Source organism: Pelodiscus sinensis, chromosome 11, assembly GCF_049634645.1.
Source record: "Pelodiscus sinensis isolate JC-2024 chromosome 11, ASM4963464v1, whole genome shotgun sequence".
In the NCBI taxonomy this organism is placed as follows: Eukaryota; Metazoa; Chordata; order Testudines; family Trionychidae; genus Pelodiscus; species Pelodiscus sinensis.
The window spans coordinates 22,027,716-22,045,003 of record NC_134721.1 but is presented as its reverse complement, the minus strand read 5'-3'; the positions used below and the strand labels follow the sequence as shown (position 1 = coordinate 22,045,003).

The window sequence follows — 17,288 nt, the reverse complement described above, 5'->3', positions numbered from 1 at the left end:
TGGCCACTCGCAGATCCTGTTGGCCACAGATCACTGTTCCTAGCCAATGGGAGCTGCGGAAAACGGACACCGCTTCCCACTGGCTGGGAACAGCAATCTGCAGCCAACAGGAGCGGACATGCAGGTAAATAAGGTGCTGGCAGTCTGCCATGAGTTAACCCTGGCAAACCGTGTCTGGCCCACGGGCCATTTGTTGTTCTCCCCTGATCTAAGATACTCATGGAATGCCAGTAGCTTCAGTATCAAGATATTGATTCAGTGCGGTTTCTAGCAGACAGGTCTCTCTTTCATAATACGATCATCACCATCACCCCTCTTTAGCAGAAAGTTCAAACAACAAATAATTACTTCAGAAGTGGGTTGAAGAACATTTGTGGAGCGGCATAAGAGAAGCATTGCATTGCTATCAGCCATGTTGCATTTGTTGTGGGGGGATAGTGCATTTTGGTTTCAGAACTGTCTCTATGGCACCATACAGGAGCACTATATTCAGACAGTTATTTATAAAATAATCCTCATTATTATTTTTTGAGCTGTGTTCTCCACATTAGGTAGGAGCTGAGAATGCAGCCTTCTCTATAGTAATGCAGTCCTATTTAACGTTACCTGCTCCGGGACTCTGCCACAGAATGTACAGTAGAGGGATATTATTATGTATATAGTATGTTGACATTCCTACCAGCCTTGGTATTCTCGACTTCATCCTCTGGCTTTTGGTGCCATATTTCTGCATTCAGTCTAATTCTCTCACTATTCATTCAAAAGGACTGGCAAGACTCAGAATTGTTTTTAAGTAGGGAGTTCACTTTAGCAGGCATACATTTACAGCTACAATACAATACAATTCTGGTCCTTGCAGCCTGGTTTGATGGCTAAATGACTAGTACCTTACTGAAGGAGTTATCTGTTCCTGTCCATATCTCTAGGAAATCACAGTCTAGTTCTTCTGCTGGACTAATTCAAAGCTTCTCTCGATGTATATTTAGTATTTACAGAGTTCAGGGAGTGCCCCTTTTAAGTTGCAGCATTGCAACACATGTCAATAGGTGTCAGGTACATAAAGATGTAGAGCTGTTCTGTTCGCAGACAAAACTATACGACTCTCAACACCAGATATAAAAAGGTCCCATATGTCTTTGAGGCAAACTGAATGAGGGGCAGGATAGAACCTGCAGGAAGCAAATTCTGCTAGGAACTTTGTTATTTAAGTAGGCAATAAAGGAAATTTTAGAAAAGGGATAAAGCTGCCCCAATATACTGTTTGTACATGAATAACGAGAGGCTAAAATTCTACCTGATGATAAATATAATGGGTTAAAACTAAACTCAACTTTAAACACCTATCAGCACTATCATATTCAAAATCCTGATCACTATATTAGATTGAATCACTTATATAAATATTATGAAGGATCTAATAAAAAAGAAAAATCTATAGCTGTAATAGTGACTGCAGAGAGAGGCTGCACCAGAATCAAATAAATCATCACCAAGAACAACAGTATCTAAGAATATTTAGAGCTTAATAGTTGAGAAGGCGACCTTAAAAGGCTGTTTGTTACCTTCCACATCTTCCCACTCATCCTCACTTTCATCACCATCATCATCTTCATCGTCATCTATTTCTTTTTTAATAGCTGATTTTCTTTTCAAAGTCATCTCCTTTTGAGGGGAGCTTGGTAAAGCACTATAAAGATTATAGAAGACAACAAAAAAGGTTTTAACAGTTAGAGTGTATAGTTTGCTTGTTTTAAGAACTGAAGGAAAATATTAAAATATAAAAACAAATACAATACATCTGTATTAAAAATAGCAGATACAAAGCCTTATAATATTTTACAAGCGAAACCACAAGTGCAGATAATGTATCTCTCTGTATGTATGAAGTATAACATCCCTGCCATAAAAAGAGGCAGAACAGTAAAAATGGGGAAAGAGTCTTCTTAGTGCAGTATGTAACATTAGGTCCCCATTCTGCAAGGATCTCCATGGAGATATCCATACCCTTAAATGATCCCAATTAAATTAATGGGGATCTACATAGATACAGAGTTTGTCTATATACAACGTTTTGCAAGATCGGGGCCTTACAGAATTCATATTCTGAACTGTTAATCTTGCTGAAGCCTCATCAGTATAAAGAAAAGGAATTAGAAGTGTGTTTCTTTTGCAATTTAGTAAAATGTGTTCATGTTGGCCAGTGAAATGACATTTTATTTCCTGCTATTAGTGCATGGAAAAGCTTCTACATTTTTAAATACAAATGTCAAAGAATCACAGAAATTTAGGACTGGCGGGGACTTCTTCAGATCCCCTGCACACAAAGCAGGATTATTTCTTTTGTTGCAATTTAAGCCCATTTCTTCTTGTCCTACTTTACATTCCTCCACACTACCTTCATTTAAAGACAAACAAATCTAAAATTTGGCCTAAATAACTCGATAACTTCCATATAAAAATACAATTATTTGCACTATATAAAACTTGGAAACATTTTAAATATTAGCTTTCCACCAAGATTAAATTCCAGTGGCCTGATCCTGCAAATAACTATGCCCCTGAAATAATTATGCTCAAGTGCATAGTTCCAACTGAGATTATGAGCATGACTAAAGGAACCTGGATGTATTTACAAAACTGGGTTTTAACTAAACACATTTAACAAAAAATATAATATTGTTCCAGACTGTTATGCTGATGCTGTAAATTAACTTACCTGCACATTTCCCCTTTAAGATTCCCTTCATTTTTCACAGCTATGTTATTTTCCTCCTTCACTGTTGACTTTGCTCCTTTTTGCCTTGAAGATCTACCTGGCAGGCTATGAATTCCAGTGTCACAATCTTTTTTCTTCTTTTTATTTCCAGCAGGAACTTTTGAGAGACATTTCTTCAGACTGAGCTTTTCTCCTTCAAAATTATCTGTATTAGATCAGAGGGGAAGGAGATATGTCAAAAAGTGAAACCATAGCTCCACAGAACTCAGTCAATAAAAAAAAAAAAAAAAAAAAAAAAAAAAAAAACTCTCAACAACTTCAATAGAGCTAGCATATCACTCACAGGCTGCAGAGGAAAATGCAGGTTTTGCATTTTCCTCTGCAGCCTGTGAACATATTGAACATATTGTCCTAGAAAATAATTTTCACAAATATGCAGCATTAAGCAAAAAGTGCATTTGAAGCAAAACCATCATGGAAATTTCACAGCCCCAAATAAACAAAATGGATAATATCTGCCCTTATCAATAATGGTGGATGAAAAATAAATATTCTACTCACCTACAGCCAGAGTTACTTTTCCCAGACAAGTGGAATTTTGCAAGACTGATTTAAATCACCTCTTTTATGAGGATTCTCTCTCAACAATAGCAAGATGCTTTCCTCATCACACCTGGATCAAACCACTGTGCCCGTTGCAATGGGTACATTAAGTGCATATGAGATTAGAATGATGGGCAGAATTCCCTAATGAAATGTGCAAAGTTTTCCTCCTTTCTAGAATATGGCATGGTTTGACAGAATTGGTATCCATTATATAGGAAAAGTTATTTTAAATGTAAGAAGTTTCAACGTGACTTTGTAAGGAAAAAAATGCCACTTATCTAATTCAATATGGGTTATTCAATATTCCTGGGAGGCTGCTGGTGTCCAACCTAACATACAGATTGTTCCTGGAAACACTCACAAACAAGATCAGTCTATTCATGCAGGTAGCTCCACTGAAGTCAATGCATGAGTGATGGAGCTAGTTGCATAAAGTTGCTTAAGTGTTTGCAGAATCAGGGCTACGACCACAATGCATTCTTGGTCAGTATAGTAGAGAAGGGCAGCAGACGTAATTTTGAAGGAGCTGATTTTTTTCCAAAGCTGCATTTCGTCATTTACTAGCTGAATACTCCTCTGCTTGTGACTATGTCTGACATTCAGCTCATTACTTAATAATGATCCCATTTTGGAGAAACTTTTGCAGGTCACTTTTAAGATGTTTTTATTTTCTAATAAGCAGTGATTATCTGTTGTAAACATACAGCTCCTGGAAGCCTGAGAGAAGCAAGAAAAGTGGAGAGAGATTTCTGATGTTATAGTCTTATGATTTTTATGCCAATCCCCATACATTCCAGGGGGTCTGAGTCACATTTTTGAACATCTGGGTCTGGCAATACTGCATTTATTGCTGGACATTCACAATGGGCCCAATTCTGAAAGCAGTAATATTGGTTCAAATCCAATGAATTTTTTAAAAAGCAACTTTGAGAGAAAATGTACTAAGGAGAGTGGTTTTCGTACTTTAAATATTTGTTTTAAAAAGGCACTAATATTGTGAATTGATCCATGACACCACACTCTTAGGCCCTAATGGCCTCCAGTCTTTAAAAGGGTTTTGCATATACACAAGGGACATTAACGTATACATATGGGGAGCTAGGGGAAGCTCCTGCATGCATGTAAATGTGTAACAGCTGAATTTTTCAGTGGTTACATGTTTACATAAACAAACACATTTTAACATCCCTAATGAAGAGTTCAACAGAATTCAATCAAGGCCTACAATGACTCTAAAACCATTATTTCTTGAATGGTGTGTTTTTGAGAGGCCTGATTTCCTGAGGCCTTCACTTTCATTGACCAGGAGTTAAGCATTTTGCAAGATCAAATCCAATACAGCAGATAAAGCAGTTAAAAAAAACCACATCACTCTGAAAATGTAGCATTTCATAGGGCTTCTTCTAAATTAAGGAATGAAACAGACTGCTTGAAAGTCACACCACATCATCTTCAACAACTATGTGAAATCTAGAGATAAATACTAAATGAAGATGTGGTGACAGAAATACTAACTATAAGCCTCAATGTTAGATGAACAAGAAATACAGAATTAGGATTTAAGATTATATTGTGTTCCCTTCAGTTAGCCTTTTCCACAAACACATATACAATCAAATTCTACCATTATTTGCATTAAGAATGACCTGAATTCCATGCTTATATTTTACATAAATAATACCCTAAAGATATGCTGAAATTACATGTATTTATTAAAGCTGCCAGCAGTACTCTATCCAGAACCTTTATTTTTCTTAGCTTCATCAAATCATTTGATCCTCCCTCTTTCATTGTAACAAAGGAAATGTTTAGAAATTGTGGATTGTTTCCTGACAGCACTAGAAACTTCTCTCAAGAGAAAACTATTTTGCTTATGTAACATTGAAATGTTGACTGTAATGGGGCTGGAAAAAAAAGCTAAATCAGTCATGATCACATTATACAGTATAAGGGACAACAGATCAGCAGATGGAGTTAAACACCACAAAGAACACTACACTATTTAGTGGCTATGCAAAGAGATTGTGGTTTAAAAGGATTTCATCTGCTGTTTAATATTTCAAAAGCTTTATTTTAGTAAGCTCAAAACCAGCAAATAACTGAGACAAGAACAATTCTAAATAAATGTTTCATTTAAACAAATCCTATAAAAACCCTACAGAAAAAATGTCACAAAATAAATACAGCTATAAATAAACAATATCAGAGAAGTTTGATTTATTCTTCACAGTCTACTGTAATTAGAAATGCACATTGGACAGTAGGCTAGAGGATTGCGTTTAAATGAGAGGAGAGTCTAACAAGACAAGTGAGATTTTAAATGTCCCATTGAAATATGTAGCAAAAATCCTTTATCAGCACAGAGGAATGATTTAAAAGTCATTTTAAAGTAATTCCAAATGAGCATGTTATGTGAAGGGGAAATATTCCTCCAAATGAATTTTCCACCCCCAATCTGCCATCTAAGTTCCAGGGGCTGCTTCTCTTTGATAGTATATTCTCCATGATGCTTATGCAACTGCTCGCAACAGGGTCTGGCTCAAGAAAGTCTTCGTCTACACTCACCCTCTCCTTCTTGCCTGAGAGTTTGGAGGGCCCTGGTGGCTGCTGCAGCAGGCTCTGCCTTGAATTTCTTGCTGCTAGCCTCTTGCTGCAAGGAACCTTTGCGCTTCTTGGCCATGCTGTTTCCTCAAGGCAAGGGGGGCAACCACAGACTGGTGAGGGACACAAAGCAAACCCAGCGGAGATGAAGGCAGCCTCCTTCTCTGGGTGAGGCCTTTGCACGCTCTCCCCACCTCCGAAGCGTACGTGCACCCTGAGCCCTCCTCCTCCTCCTGGAGCTGCAGGAAGGCTCTGGGGAGGCTGGGCTAGCACAGCCGGCTCCTGCCTCAGTCTCCTCCTCCTGCCTGACGTCTCTTCCGTCCCGGCCGGCCGAGAGGCAGTCCGCAAGGGCGGCGGATAGCGCCCGTGGCTGCCGTTTGTGCAGAGCTGCCTGGGCGCTGCAAAGGCCTGTTGGGCAGTGATCACCAATGGCCCCTTCTTGGCCGGGGCTGCTCCCAGCGTGCCCCCGAAGCCCAGCCTGGGCTCACGCCGTCCTCAGTTCATGCCCCGGGGGGTGCCTGCGGGCCGGGGCTGGAGCTGTACTCCGCCCCCACTGTACGCCAGTCCGGGGGCACCGCTGCACTCGGCACGGGCCTTAGGCCGGCTCTCGCGCCCACGGAGCCATTGCCCATTAATTCCTAAGGAGCCCGGGCGGGTGCCTCAGTTTCCCCATCTGTAACAACATGGGGCACCTGCGTTCGCTTTCCTTCGCCACGCCGGGGGGGGGGGGGGAGCTGACGAGCACATCGACAAGCCCCCCCGGTAACGGAAAGGTGGGGGGAGGGAACTGAGGCACAGCTAGGCCCTGTGACCGCAATGGGGAGACGCGGAGGCACAGCCGGGGCCAAATCCGCAGACCAGCGGGGGAACCACGTGGCACGAGCCCGAGCGGTCCGCAGCCGCACACCGCGCCTGCTCCGCCAAGCCCCGCCCCCACCACCCAGCCTGAGCAACGCACCGGCCGCTCTAGCCTCCCTTGGAGGCCGCCCCCCCACGCCAACCGTGACGTCGCCACCCGCCGTTTCTACGCGCCGGCGTCGCGCGGGAAGAGGCGGGGCTCGCGTTTGAAAGATGGCGGACGAGGTGGACCAGGTGAGCGGCTTTTCCTCTCCTCGCCGTTCGGAGCCCGCGCGAGCCCGGGGGGGGAGGGGCGCTTCGGTTCTCCCCTTGCCCTGGGATCCCTCCCGTCTGGTTGCCGTTGCTCTCCGTAGCAGGGACGGTTGATGAACGGGGCTGGATGCGCGAGCGCCTGTGGGGTCTCTCCCTCTTGACTCCCCAGTTTCCCATGTCCCGGCCCTTCCCAACTTGCCGCTCACAGTGTAGCGGAACGGCGGCCCTCCAGCAAAGACACGCTGCATACGGCTCCCTCCATAGCGCGCCCCTCCCCGCCCCTGAGCCCCAGCTCAGCCCATGGGGGCTTGAGCAAGCGTGACCGGAGATGCTTCCGTTTTCCTGGTCTGCCGAACTAAGGCAGAGCAGGCAAAGGGTTAGGGTTTCAGAAAGCTGCAGCCTTTGACTTGAGACGGACTCCATAGTCCCCTGTGGAGCAGCAAATCTTTAACCTCTCAGTACTGCAGCTTACATCAAAACGTTTCCTTCTGTTTCAGTCTTCATTAGGTTGATCTTTGCCGTTAATTGCGTGATTGAAAAACATCGAACATCTCTGTGGTCTTAGTGTCATTTCAGTGCTGGTTTCAGTCTCCTGGAGCCTCAGTATTGGCAGTGCTCTTATCAAGCTTAAGAGATGTATGATTTTGTTATGTTTTGTACTTCTACTGCAGTCTGATTTGTTGAAAGTGAAGCTGAAGAAGTAATGGGGAAGGAATATAAAATACTGGAAAAATTTAAAAAACAACAAATAGTCTAGCAGCACCTTAAAGACTAACAAAACATGTAGATGGTATTAAGGATATTTAAATTGTGGTTAATTGACTAGTCAATAGAACTTCCATCAACTACTCAACTAGCCGATAGGCACTTCTGCATTCTTCCTTTGAAATGTACAAGAGCCCGCTTGGGGCTGCACCCAGTGTGCCTTCTTTGAAATGTACAAGAGTCCCCAGTGGGGGCTCTTGTGCATTTCAAAGCCGTGGAACCCAGGGTCACGGGGAGACTCCCCAGTTGACCCCAGGTTCAGTGCAGCATTTCAGCAGAACCCGAGACAGCTGATCCCGAGATCAGCTGGGGAATCCAGCTGAAACATGGTGGCGGTGTTTCAAAGGGGCAGCACTGCACAGCTGATCCTCAGTTCAGCTGTGCAGCACTGCCACTTTGAAGTACCCCTTCTTCTCCTTCCCTTTGCTGCCTCTGTGATAGAGGTAACAAGTGGAGGTGAATCGGCTAGTTGACTGACTAATCGATAAGCATTTGCTTATCGGATAGTTGACTAGTCCCTAACATCCTTAGAAGGTATCATGAGCTTTTGTGGGTACAACCCACTTCTTCAGATGAATGGAATATACCATTCATTGTGCCCAGGAAAGCTCATGATACCATCTACATGTTGTGTTAGTCTTTAAGGTGCTGCTAGACTATTCGTTGTTTTTTAAGTTTTTCCAGTTACAGACTAACTCAGCTACCTCTCTGAAGCTTATAAAATACTGGATACTTACTCCAGAGATCCCAATGCATTATCCCTTTGGGGCAACGGACCACTATTTCGTACTGTTTTCGCAATGCTGAGTATAGTGGGGCTGAGGACTAGAGCGCTAGGTCAGCAATGGGCAACCAATAATAGTGATTTTCATGAGTTGGACCTCCTTCATCTCAGTGGGCAGTATGACTAGTGGTCTGCAGCCTGCTGGGGTTCCACTTGTGGCCTGCACACCCCCTGTTTGCTCCCATTACCCATGCACCCCTCGCACACTGGGACCCTGTAACCCTGCATTTCCTACTCTTTCCCCTCCCTCCCAGCACTTTTGGAGCACCACAAATCACCTGATTCGCACTCCTTCCCTGCTACTCCGCTCCAGCGTTCGCAACTGTTCAAGCTCTGAGGGAGAGGAGTGAGAATGGGGCATAAATCAGGTGATTTGTGGTGCTCTGAATGGGCTGGGAGGGAAGGAAAGGAGTTGAAAGTGCAGGGCCCAAGTGCACAAGAGGCGTGTGGGGGAAGGAGGCAGACAAAGGGTCTGCGATCCACAGTTGGAGCCCCATTGGACTGCATGTGGGATGTAGGTTGCCCACTTCTGTTCTAGGTGCTACAGTACTACAAATAATTTTCCACCAATGAGAACAGCATAATCAATGGCAGTGTAAACTTCTTTACATCCTTGCCAAAGTATCTCAGACTTGACCATGTGAGCTCAATTTGGAGGATGTAAGCTATATTTTGTACCCTTTCTGTTCAGACTTCTGGCCTGTCCACTAAAATTGTCAATAGAGGGTACCAGTTGTGATAATAGTACTGTCCTCTAGGAAGTTAACTGAAATTTATGTCATTTCATACAGGCCACAATATGCTCATTCTATGATAATGATTTTTGGTTTCTACCAGGTTGGGCTGGACCCAATAACTGACCTGAAAGTGAAAGGTACCTTTATCCTATACGTGAAAGAGACTGACCGGTTTTGAACATAAAATTTTTGAGGCTTTTGTATATCGCAAAAACTGCTGTCTGTATTTTTAGCAACAAACAACAAATACTGTAGAGGAGCCACTGGATCTGATCAGACTCAGTCTAGATGAACGAATCTATGTGAAAATGAGGAATGATCGAGAACTTCGAGGCAGATTACATGTAAGTAAAACACTGCAGAAAGATTTAGTACTAGTATACTTTTAACCATTGAAAGGTACATCTAAAAGCCCAGGCAAATTATACGCTTGGGCTACGTCTAGACTGGCATGATTTTCCGGAAATGCTTTTAACGGAAAAGTTTTCCGTTAAAAGCATTTTCGGAAAAGAGCGTCTAGATTGGCATGGACGCTTTTCCGCAAAAGCATCCATGGCTAATCTAGACGCGCTTTTGCGCAAAAAAGCCCCGCTCGCCATTTTCGCGATCGGGGCTTTTTTGCGCAAAACAAATCTCAGCTGTCTACACGGTCCTTTTGCGCAAAAGGGACTTTTGCCCGAACGGGAGCAGCATAGTATTTCCGCAAAAAGCACTGATTTCTTACAGTAGGAAGTGCTTTTGCGGAAATTCAAGCGGCCAGTGTAGACAGCTGGCAAGTTTTTCCGGAAAAGCAGCTGATTTTCCGGAAAAACTGGCCAGTCTAGACACAGCCCTAAAGATTGGTTCTATTGTGGTATACCAGTCAAGTTCATAAGTTTTTATTTAAAGAGTATAGAAATTTCTTTTTTTGCCTGGCACATGTTATCTGAGTGTTTCTTGGTATCTATAAAATTTAGAAATTCATGTCTTCTATTTTGTTATCTTAGAATGACAAGGTGCTGGATTTTCTTTCCTACCGTTACTGGGTGTCTTTCCAACATGATGGTTTAGAAGAAATCTAGTTGAAACTAGTTTATAGTAGTGTTACTTAATGGCTATAAAATGAGACTGGGACTCAGCAGAACCTGGGTTTGTTTCTCACTTCTGCAACTGAGCTCTTGAGTGACCTTGAGCAAGTCACTTTAGCTCTCCATGCCTCAGTTTCCCATCAATAATAATATTGAAACATTCTCTAAAAGTAATGGTATTTGGGCTCAGGCTCATGTCTGACTATTTCCAGTGAAGATGACCTGCCACTTACTCTCAGAAGCTGATATTTGCGATGTGGTATTGTCCTCAAATTCCAAAGGGTCTACTCCGCAGATAAAAATTTGGAAATGGCTTCAGCACCAGTGTGGTTGGTGGCATGTTGGTGTAATGCATTCAGATTGGTCATCTTTGCTTAGGCCTTCTGAGTGCTACCGTAGCTAAAATTCTGATGCAGCTTACTGGTTTGGACCCCAGTAGATCCAGTTTCAGTGGGCATACTGGAGATTAGGGATATAAATGTGTAACCGGTTACCCGGTAAGCATTCCCCTTAATGGGAAGTAGCAAGGCTGGAACAGCCCTTGCCTGCAGCACACGGGCCACTCCAGCCCAGCCATGGCGGGTGAGGGACCACTCCAGCCCAGTGAGTTGGGGGAGTGCCCTCAACCCACTCCCTTTAATCAGCTAACCAGTTAAATGGAATTTTACATGCCTACTGGAGATGATATTTGTGTGGATTTTTATGGTTCATAAATGTCTACATTAAGAGTCATATTAAAGCATTTGCTTAGGTTCTTTTATGACATCTTGAAAGCTTCAAATCTGTTTCCTGTAAGAACTTTTATTCCATGAATGCATAGGTGTTGTGTCACTGTACTACTAAGTTCTTCCTTGGTGGCTTAATGGAAAAAGCTCATTGCATTTTCTAAGGAATACTTCAAATAGAATTACAGGATGGAAGTGAGGAGTCAGCATTTGGTCTGTTCTTCCACTGCACCATCATTGTGAGGCTCTATAAATGTGAAAATGGGCATGAAAGAGGTAGTCCATGTAGTTCCTTCATTTAGAGACAGTGACAAGGTATGTTGCTTATGCATTATAGGATGTTCTCTGAAATTGCTGAATATCTAAAAGCAATCTTCTCTTGAGTTCTCCAAACAGTCCTTAAAATAACCTACAAATAGAACAGATACCTCACACTTGTGTCCAGTCTGTGGGCTCTGTGTGTGCACTGATCACACTAGGTTGCCAATCCTGCAGTTTTACCCTTGTTAGCTTTCATTGACTTCTGTGAGGATCTTGGCTTATGTGAAACCTTCACAATTAGGGCCCTACCAAATTCATGGCTGAGAAAAATTGTGTTATGGACTGTGAAATCTGGCTATTTCAGGAGACAAAAGGTTTCATGTAGGAAGGCAGCTGGAGAGTAGCAGTTGCTCATCAGGATTCCAGCTCTGAAGACAGCTTCCCTGCCCCCCCTCCTTTCTCCCAGCAGTACAGAAGTGAAGGTGGCCTGGTATGAGTGGGAGAAGATGATCATTGGGGGCGTAGGGCCAGCCTGATGGATGGGAAAGTGGGTGACCGCACAGGCCACTGTCATTTCAGGGAGGTTCTGTGGTTACTCTTGCACGCGCACAGCTTGCCCAAGGCCACAACTCCTGAGCACTGGAGCTGGGTAGGGGCAGAGTTAGGGGCACCCCTATCAGGGTTGCATACTGTATGCTGGGCTGCAGCTGCTAGTCCTGGATGGACTGGAGGGAGATAGGACTAACTTTTCCCCTGCATGGGCTGCTCCCAAGGTCTGACTCACCTCTGGGAATCTCTCCAGCTGCTGGCTGGCAGGCCAGTTCTGAAGGCAGCACTGCTGAAGCGAGGATGGCCTAGTATGGTATTAAAAGCTTCAGAAGGGTAGCCGAGTTAGTCTGTAACAGGAAAAACTTTTAAAAAAATAGTCTAGTAGCACCTTAAAGACTAACAAAACGTGAGCTTTTTGTGGGTACTTCTTCAGATGACAGGAGTGTTAAAAGTCCAGATCCAAGAATAAATGAGAGGGGGGAAAAAAGAGGAAAAAATGGGGTGGGGGGGGGGAAGAGATAGTGAGTAGATAAGCTTCAGAGGCGTAGCTGAGTTGGTCTGTAACAGGAAAAACTAAAAAAAACAACAAATAGTCTAGTAGCACCTTAAAGACTAAATAGTTACAAGAGGCTGATAAGAACCATTAGCACCTTAATTGTTTGGTTGGAAAAACTAAAAAAACAACAAATAGTCTAGTAGCACCTTAAATACATTGGTGGAAGATAAAAACAACAAATGGTCTGGTAGCACTTTATAGACTAACAAAACATGTAGATGTTATCTTGAGCTTTCGTGGGCACAGCCCACTTCTTCAGATAACCAGAGTTATGAGTTTAGGATATGCAGACTCAAAATAAATTGGAGGGGGGGGGGGAACGAAGGGGTGTGGGAGACAGGGAGCAGAGGGTATAGAAAATCAGAAAGGTAGAGAGAATCAGTAAGTATCTGAAGATTGGGTAGTTAAAACGAAGCAGATAAGAATCAGTCAATTGATAGTATCCTTCCTGACATAGGAATCTACACAAAGAGCTGTTTGCACCTTCATTTAATGTTAGGTGAATAGTGTCCCAACCATCCTTCATCAGAATTGAGGCCATTAGCATGAGAATTGAATTTGTGAATGAACTCTAATTCTCATGCTAATGGACTCAATCTCCCTGTCTTTCCCCCCTCCCCCCATCTCTCCCATTTATTTTGGGTCTGCACATCTTAAACTCAAAACTCCGGTCATCTGAAGAAGTGAGCTGTACCCACAGAAGCTTATGATACCATCTGCATGTTTTGTTAGTCTATAAAGTGCTACCAGACCATTTGTTGTTTTTTTCTGCACAGACTAACTCGGCTACCCCCTAAAGCTGGTGGAAGATAATGTGCAAGCCTTCTAATATCCTGGTTCACAGCATTTGCATAAGAATTAAACTTGTGAATTAAGTTAAGTTCCAACCCTTCTCTGTGTGTTTGGCTTGTGGAATTGGTCTGAAACAAAACGATGATTTGGAGATCCGTTAATGAGTGTCCAGGAAGACTTAAAGTGTTCTCCAGCAGGTTTTTGTGAATTGACCTTTTGGCTATCTGATTTGTGTCCATTAATTCTTTCCCACAGAGTGTGGTATACAGTAAACTTCCGATAATCTGGCACCTTTAGGACCCAAGGGGTGCCGGATTATCAGATATGCCAGACTATCGAAAGGGGGGCCTATGAGGGGTCTGGGGGGGGATGCCACCCCAGACTCCTCATAGCTCCCCCTTCAGATAGTCCGGCTCTGCCTCAGGTGTCCCGATTCAGCTGCTGCTTGTCATTTTCAGCAGTGGCTGAATCAGGACGCCTGGGGCAGAGCAGCTGGGGTGCTGCCGGGTTGGTCCCGCAGCGCCAAGGGGCGGGCGCTACGGGACCAACCCAGCAGCAGCCCAACTGCTCTGCCCCAGGTGTCCCCAACTCAGCCATTGCTGAAACTGACCAGCGGCTGACCAGAATCAGCCGCTGGTCAGTTTCAGCAGCGGCTGACTTGGGGATGCCTGGGGCAGAGCAGCTGGGCTGCCGCTGGGTTGGTCCCATAGCGCCGCTCCTCGGCACTGCCGGACCAACCTGGCAGCACTCCAGCTTTTCTGCCCCAGGCATCCAGATTCAGCCGCTGCAGAAACTGACCAACAGCTGATTCCAGGAAGCCTGGGGCAGAGCAGCTGGGGTGCTGCCGGGTTGGTCCCGCAGCGCTGCCTCTCGGTGCTGCGGGACCAACCCAGCAGCACTCCAGCTACTCTGCCCCAGGCATCCCCAAGAGCAACTGGGGGGTGCTGCTGGGTTGGTCCTGCAGCCCCGAGGTGCAGCACTGTGGGACCAACCTGGCAGCACCCCAGATGCTCTGCCCCCGGCTTCCTCGATTCAGCTGCTGGTCAGTTTCAGCAGCGGCTGAATCGCGGAAGCCTGGCGCAGAGCAGCTCCAATTGTCCGGCAGCCGGAGCACTTCCGGATTCCTGATGGTGCCGGACCATCAGGAGTGCCGGAGCATTGGATGCCGGACAAATGGAGTTTTACTCAGATGTATTGCCACCCTTACTTCTGTGCTGGGGGTGGCTCTGAAGGCAGCAGTGCAGAAGTAAAGGTGGCAATACCACAACCCCTTACAGTAGCCTCGCAAACTGACCCCGTGGTTACAGCATTATTAAATTTATATTTGAATATCTGAAATCAATACATTTATGACTTTTAAAAATCCTATTGTGAAATTGACCAAAATGGACCATGAATTTATTAGGATCTGACTTATATAACTTTAACTAAATTATAGTAGCATAGGTTTAAGATTACTAAATATGTGACCGCTTAAACAACTGTTTAAAAGAGAATTAATGCTAGTGCTTTCACTAGTGCTGGTGAAATTAACATTGTTAAAATATTGGCATATTTGAGGGTCAAAGCATTTCATTGAGTCCAAGTTGAAATACCCTAAGAGAAGCTATTCTCATTTTAATCTGTTTGTATCTGAACTACTTTCGCTACAAATATTTAAATACTTTGGTTGTGTGTGGTACAGATTGTAAAGAAAATAATTTAAACTGTTCTCATTCTCACAGGCTTATGATCAGCACTTAAATATGATTTTGGGTGATGTTGAAGAGACCGTGACAACAATAGAGATTGATGAGGAAACCTATGAAGAGATTTATAAAGTAAGGGTTCAAATGTACATATGGTATAAAAAAATAAAAATACTTTACAAGTTGAATTTTATCTAGTTGAACTTAAAATGAAAATTGATTTTTACTAGCTAGATTTGAGCAGGACTTGGTGTAAAACAACTTCAGGAAAATTGATATCAAAGTAAAACCTACAGCAAAATTGTCTGCTAATGGTATTGCTTTTTTCAGCATGTGGATAAGACTTTATTTCCTCAAAACTTGTTTTTTATGAACTTCTGACATCTTTTTCTTTGAAAATGAATTTAAAATTGGTAACATTTCTCAGATGTATTGTGTAAATTATGCTTTCCTTTCCTTCTGCTTAGTCTACCAAGAGGAATATTCCGATGCTCTTTGTCAGAGGTGATGGCGTTGTGCTCGTAGCTCCTCCATTGAGGGTTGGCTGAAACCACAAAGATTTGCCCTTGTTGGAAAGCTGCTCATTTTGAGAGAAGACTCCTGCTCAGAATACATTTCCATGCAAAACTCTGCATATTTTTATATTGTATTGTTGGTTTGTGTTTTGTTCTTGTGTTTTTTCCACCTGCTCAGCTTGTGGATCATTGAAAGTAACCTACAAAAATGAGGAAAGATGATGGTGTAAGACATTTACTTTTCGAAAAGTAAATTTAAATGCTATAATGCAGGTACCTGTCAAATCAGTAAATTAATCTTTTCAGTTTTACAATCTTGGCAGTTGCTGAATTCTGATTTTTTAATAAATATGATTTATCTTTTCGATTATTGATTTGTCATCAGTTTTTGGTATATAAAAATCTCTTCAACGTGCATCCTATTTACAAATTACAATTTATTTTGGAATTAAGTGCACTTAGTCATTTTATAGAGGTCAGTTTTATGTTGTATTTAATTTGAAAGGGTTACAGCTTGTAGTTACTCTACAGGGCACTGTTATATCAGATGATGGCTATTTTGTGCCCAGTTTCTTAACATGCATCCTTGTGTATGCATGTTATGACTTCTAAAGTATAGTCTTCTGCTTTACATTAGTACAGCCCTGGTAACTATTATCCCAAATCAGTTTTGAAAGGATTTATCCTCTGAATATCAACCATTTGTGTTGACCACTATGTTTAAGTAGTCACTAGTTCTGCAGTCCATTTAAAAGGTGTGCTCCTGGCACCTGATGGGAACCTGCTGTTTTTAAACTCTTAAACCTAGCAAGCATGGACACATGGGATCCACAGTATCTATATCTGAAAGTGAGGCTTCATTCTTCAAGACTGTTATTTTTCTTATGGTTTAGCAACTTTATTTTCTATGTACATCCCTTTAAGATCTGTAGAGAAAAGAAAACGTTGTTTTACTTTTTTTCAGTACCCACATCTGTAAAATGAGAATCATGATACCAACCAAACTTGTAAAGTGTGCTCCTCCTATATGGGGTTGCAGAGAGCTCCTCTTTATGTAGCTTCCTGTTACTACTGAGCTACAATAGAGGCTATATGGCCCATTGCCACTGTAGTTTTCAAACCATTCCTGCCTTGAGAAACTCATTTCCAAGGAAACAGATAAGCCTCATTCACCATAGCAGATTAGGAAATGCCCATAACATGTAACCTTCCTCACTTAATGACATTATCTTGTGCAGTGCAACTCTGCCATATTACTGTCTGCTTCTGGTATTTAGTCATGCTTCAAAGCAGGTGCAGGACTTCCTGCCAACTGGCCCCCAAAAGCCTCTGATTTTCTATGTCTGGGGTCATCAACCGGTAGATCACGGCATCTCCATAGGTCAGTCTTCAGTTCCCTCTGAACTGCGTGCCTGTGTGGCTGCGCACAATACATTTTTAATCTGCCCTCATTTGCAGAGCAGCACCTATCAAACAGAAGGTGAGTAGTGGTGGCAACTTGGTGGGATCTGCTGGGGCAGCATTGGAGGGCTGAGCAGCGGCGGATATAGGGCAGGGCAAGTGGGGTGGCTGCCCTGGACCCCGTGCTTCAATAGGCCCTGCGCCAGCGCCGGGGGCGGACTGGCCCGGTGGAATACCTGCAATTTCCCAGTGGGTCATCCGCTGAAGGGCCTGCTGGCTGCTGCTGGAGGAGGAGGGGGATTGTGATGGGGTGCCGCAGCCTTACACTTTAAATTCCCTGGCGCCGCCCAGTACGAGCCAGGTGGGGCCGAGGGAGCACATGCGCAGCATGCTGAAATGCCACGCAACAGCTGAG

At 43.5% G+C, this 17,288-nt stretch overlaps 2 protein-coding genes across 8 annotated transcripts in view; one reads left to right on the top strand and one right to left on the bottom strand.

Moving 5' to 3' along the window:
* XPC (XPC complex subunit, DNA damage recognition and repair factor) overlaps positions 1 to 6,837 on the bottom strand; it is a 36,875-nt gene extending 30,038 nt beyond the window's left edge. For all 7 annotated transcript variants that reach the window (XM_025188764.2, XM_025188766.2, XM_025188763.2 and 4 more), the window contains exons 1-3: positions 5,888 to 6,837; positions 2,717 to 2,921; positions 1,563 to 1,687 (exon numbers count right to left, since the gene is read on the bottom strand). In XM_025188764.2, the coding sequence (XP_025044549.2) occupies positions 1,563 to 1,687; positions 2,717 to 2,921; positions 5,888 to 6,002 (445 nt within the window). In that variant the 5' untranslated portion in view covers positions 6,003 to 6,837. The remainder of the gene's footprint in view (positions 1 to 1,562; positions 1,688 to 2,716; positions 2,922 to 5,887) is intronic.
* A 19-nt stretch (positions 6,838 to 6,856) lies between these two features.
* Positions 6,857 to 15,837, top strand: LSM3 (LSM3 homolog, U6 small nuclear RNA and mRNA degradation associated). Its single transcript, XM_006131272.4, has 4 exons — positions 6,857 to 7,015; positions 9,553 to 9,663; positions 14,994 to 15,089; positions 15,425 to 15,837. The coding sequence occupies exons 1-4, from the start codon at positions 6,995 to 6,997 to the stop codon at positions 15,503 to 15,505; spliced, it is 309 nt and encodes a 102-aa protein (XP_006131334.1). The 5' UTR covers positions 6,857 to 6,994; the 3' UTR covers positions 15,506 to 15,837.
* The last annotated feature ends 1,451 nt before the right edge of the window (positions 15,838 to 17,288 follow it).

Bases quoted from the DNA above. Each gene is read 5' to 3' on its own strand.
- LSM3 (XM_006131272.4), top strand. From the start codon at position 6,995: ATGGCGGACGAGGTGGACCAG. The intron at 7,016-9,552 runs GTGAGCGGCTTT...CTGTATTTTTAG, and splicing joins TGGCGGACGAGGTGGACCAG to CAACAAACAACAAATACTGT. The intron at 15,090-15,424 runs GTAAGGGTTCAA...CCTTCTGCTTAG, and splicing joins CCTATGAAGAGATTTATAAA to TCTACCAAGAGGAATATTCC.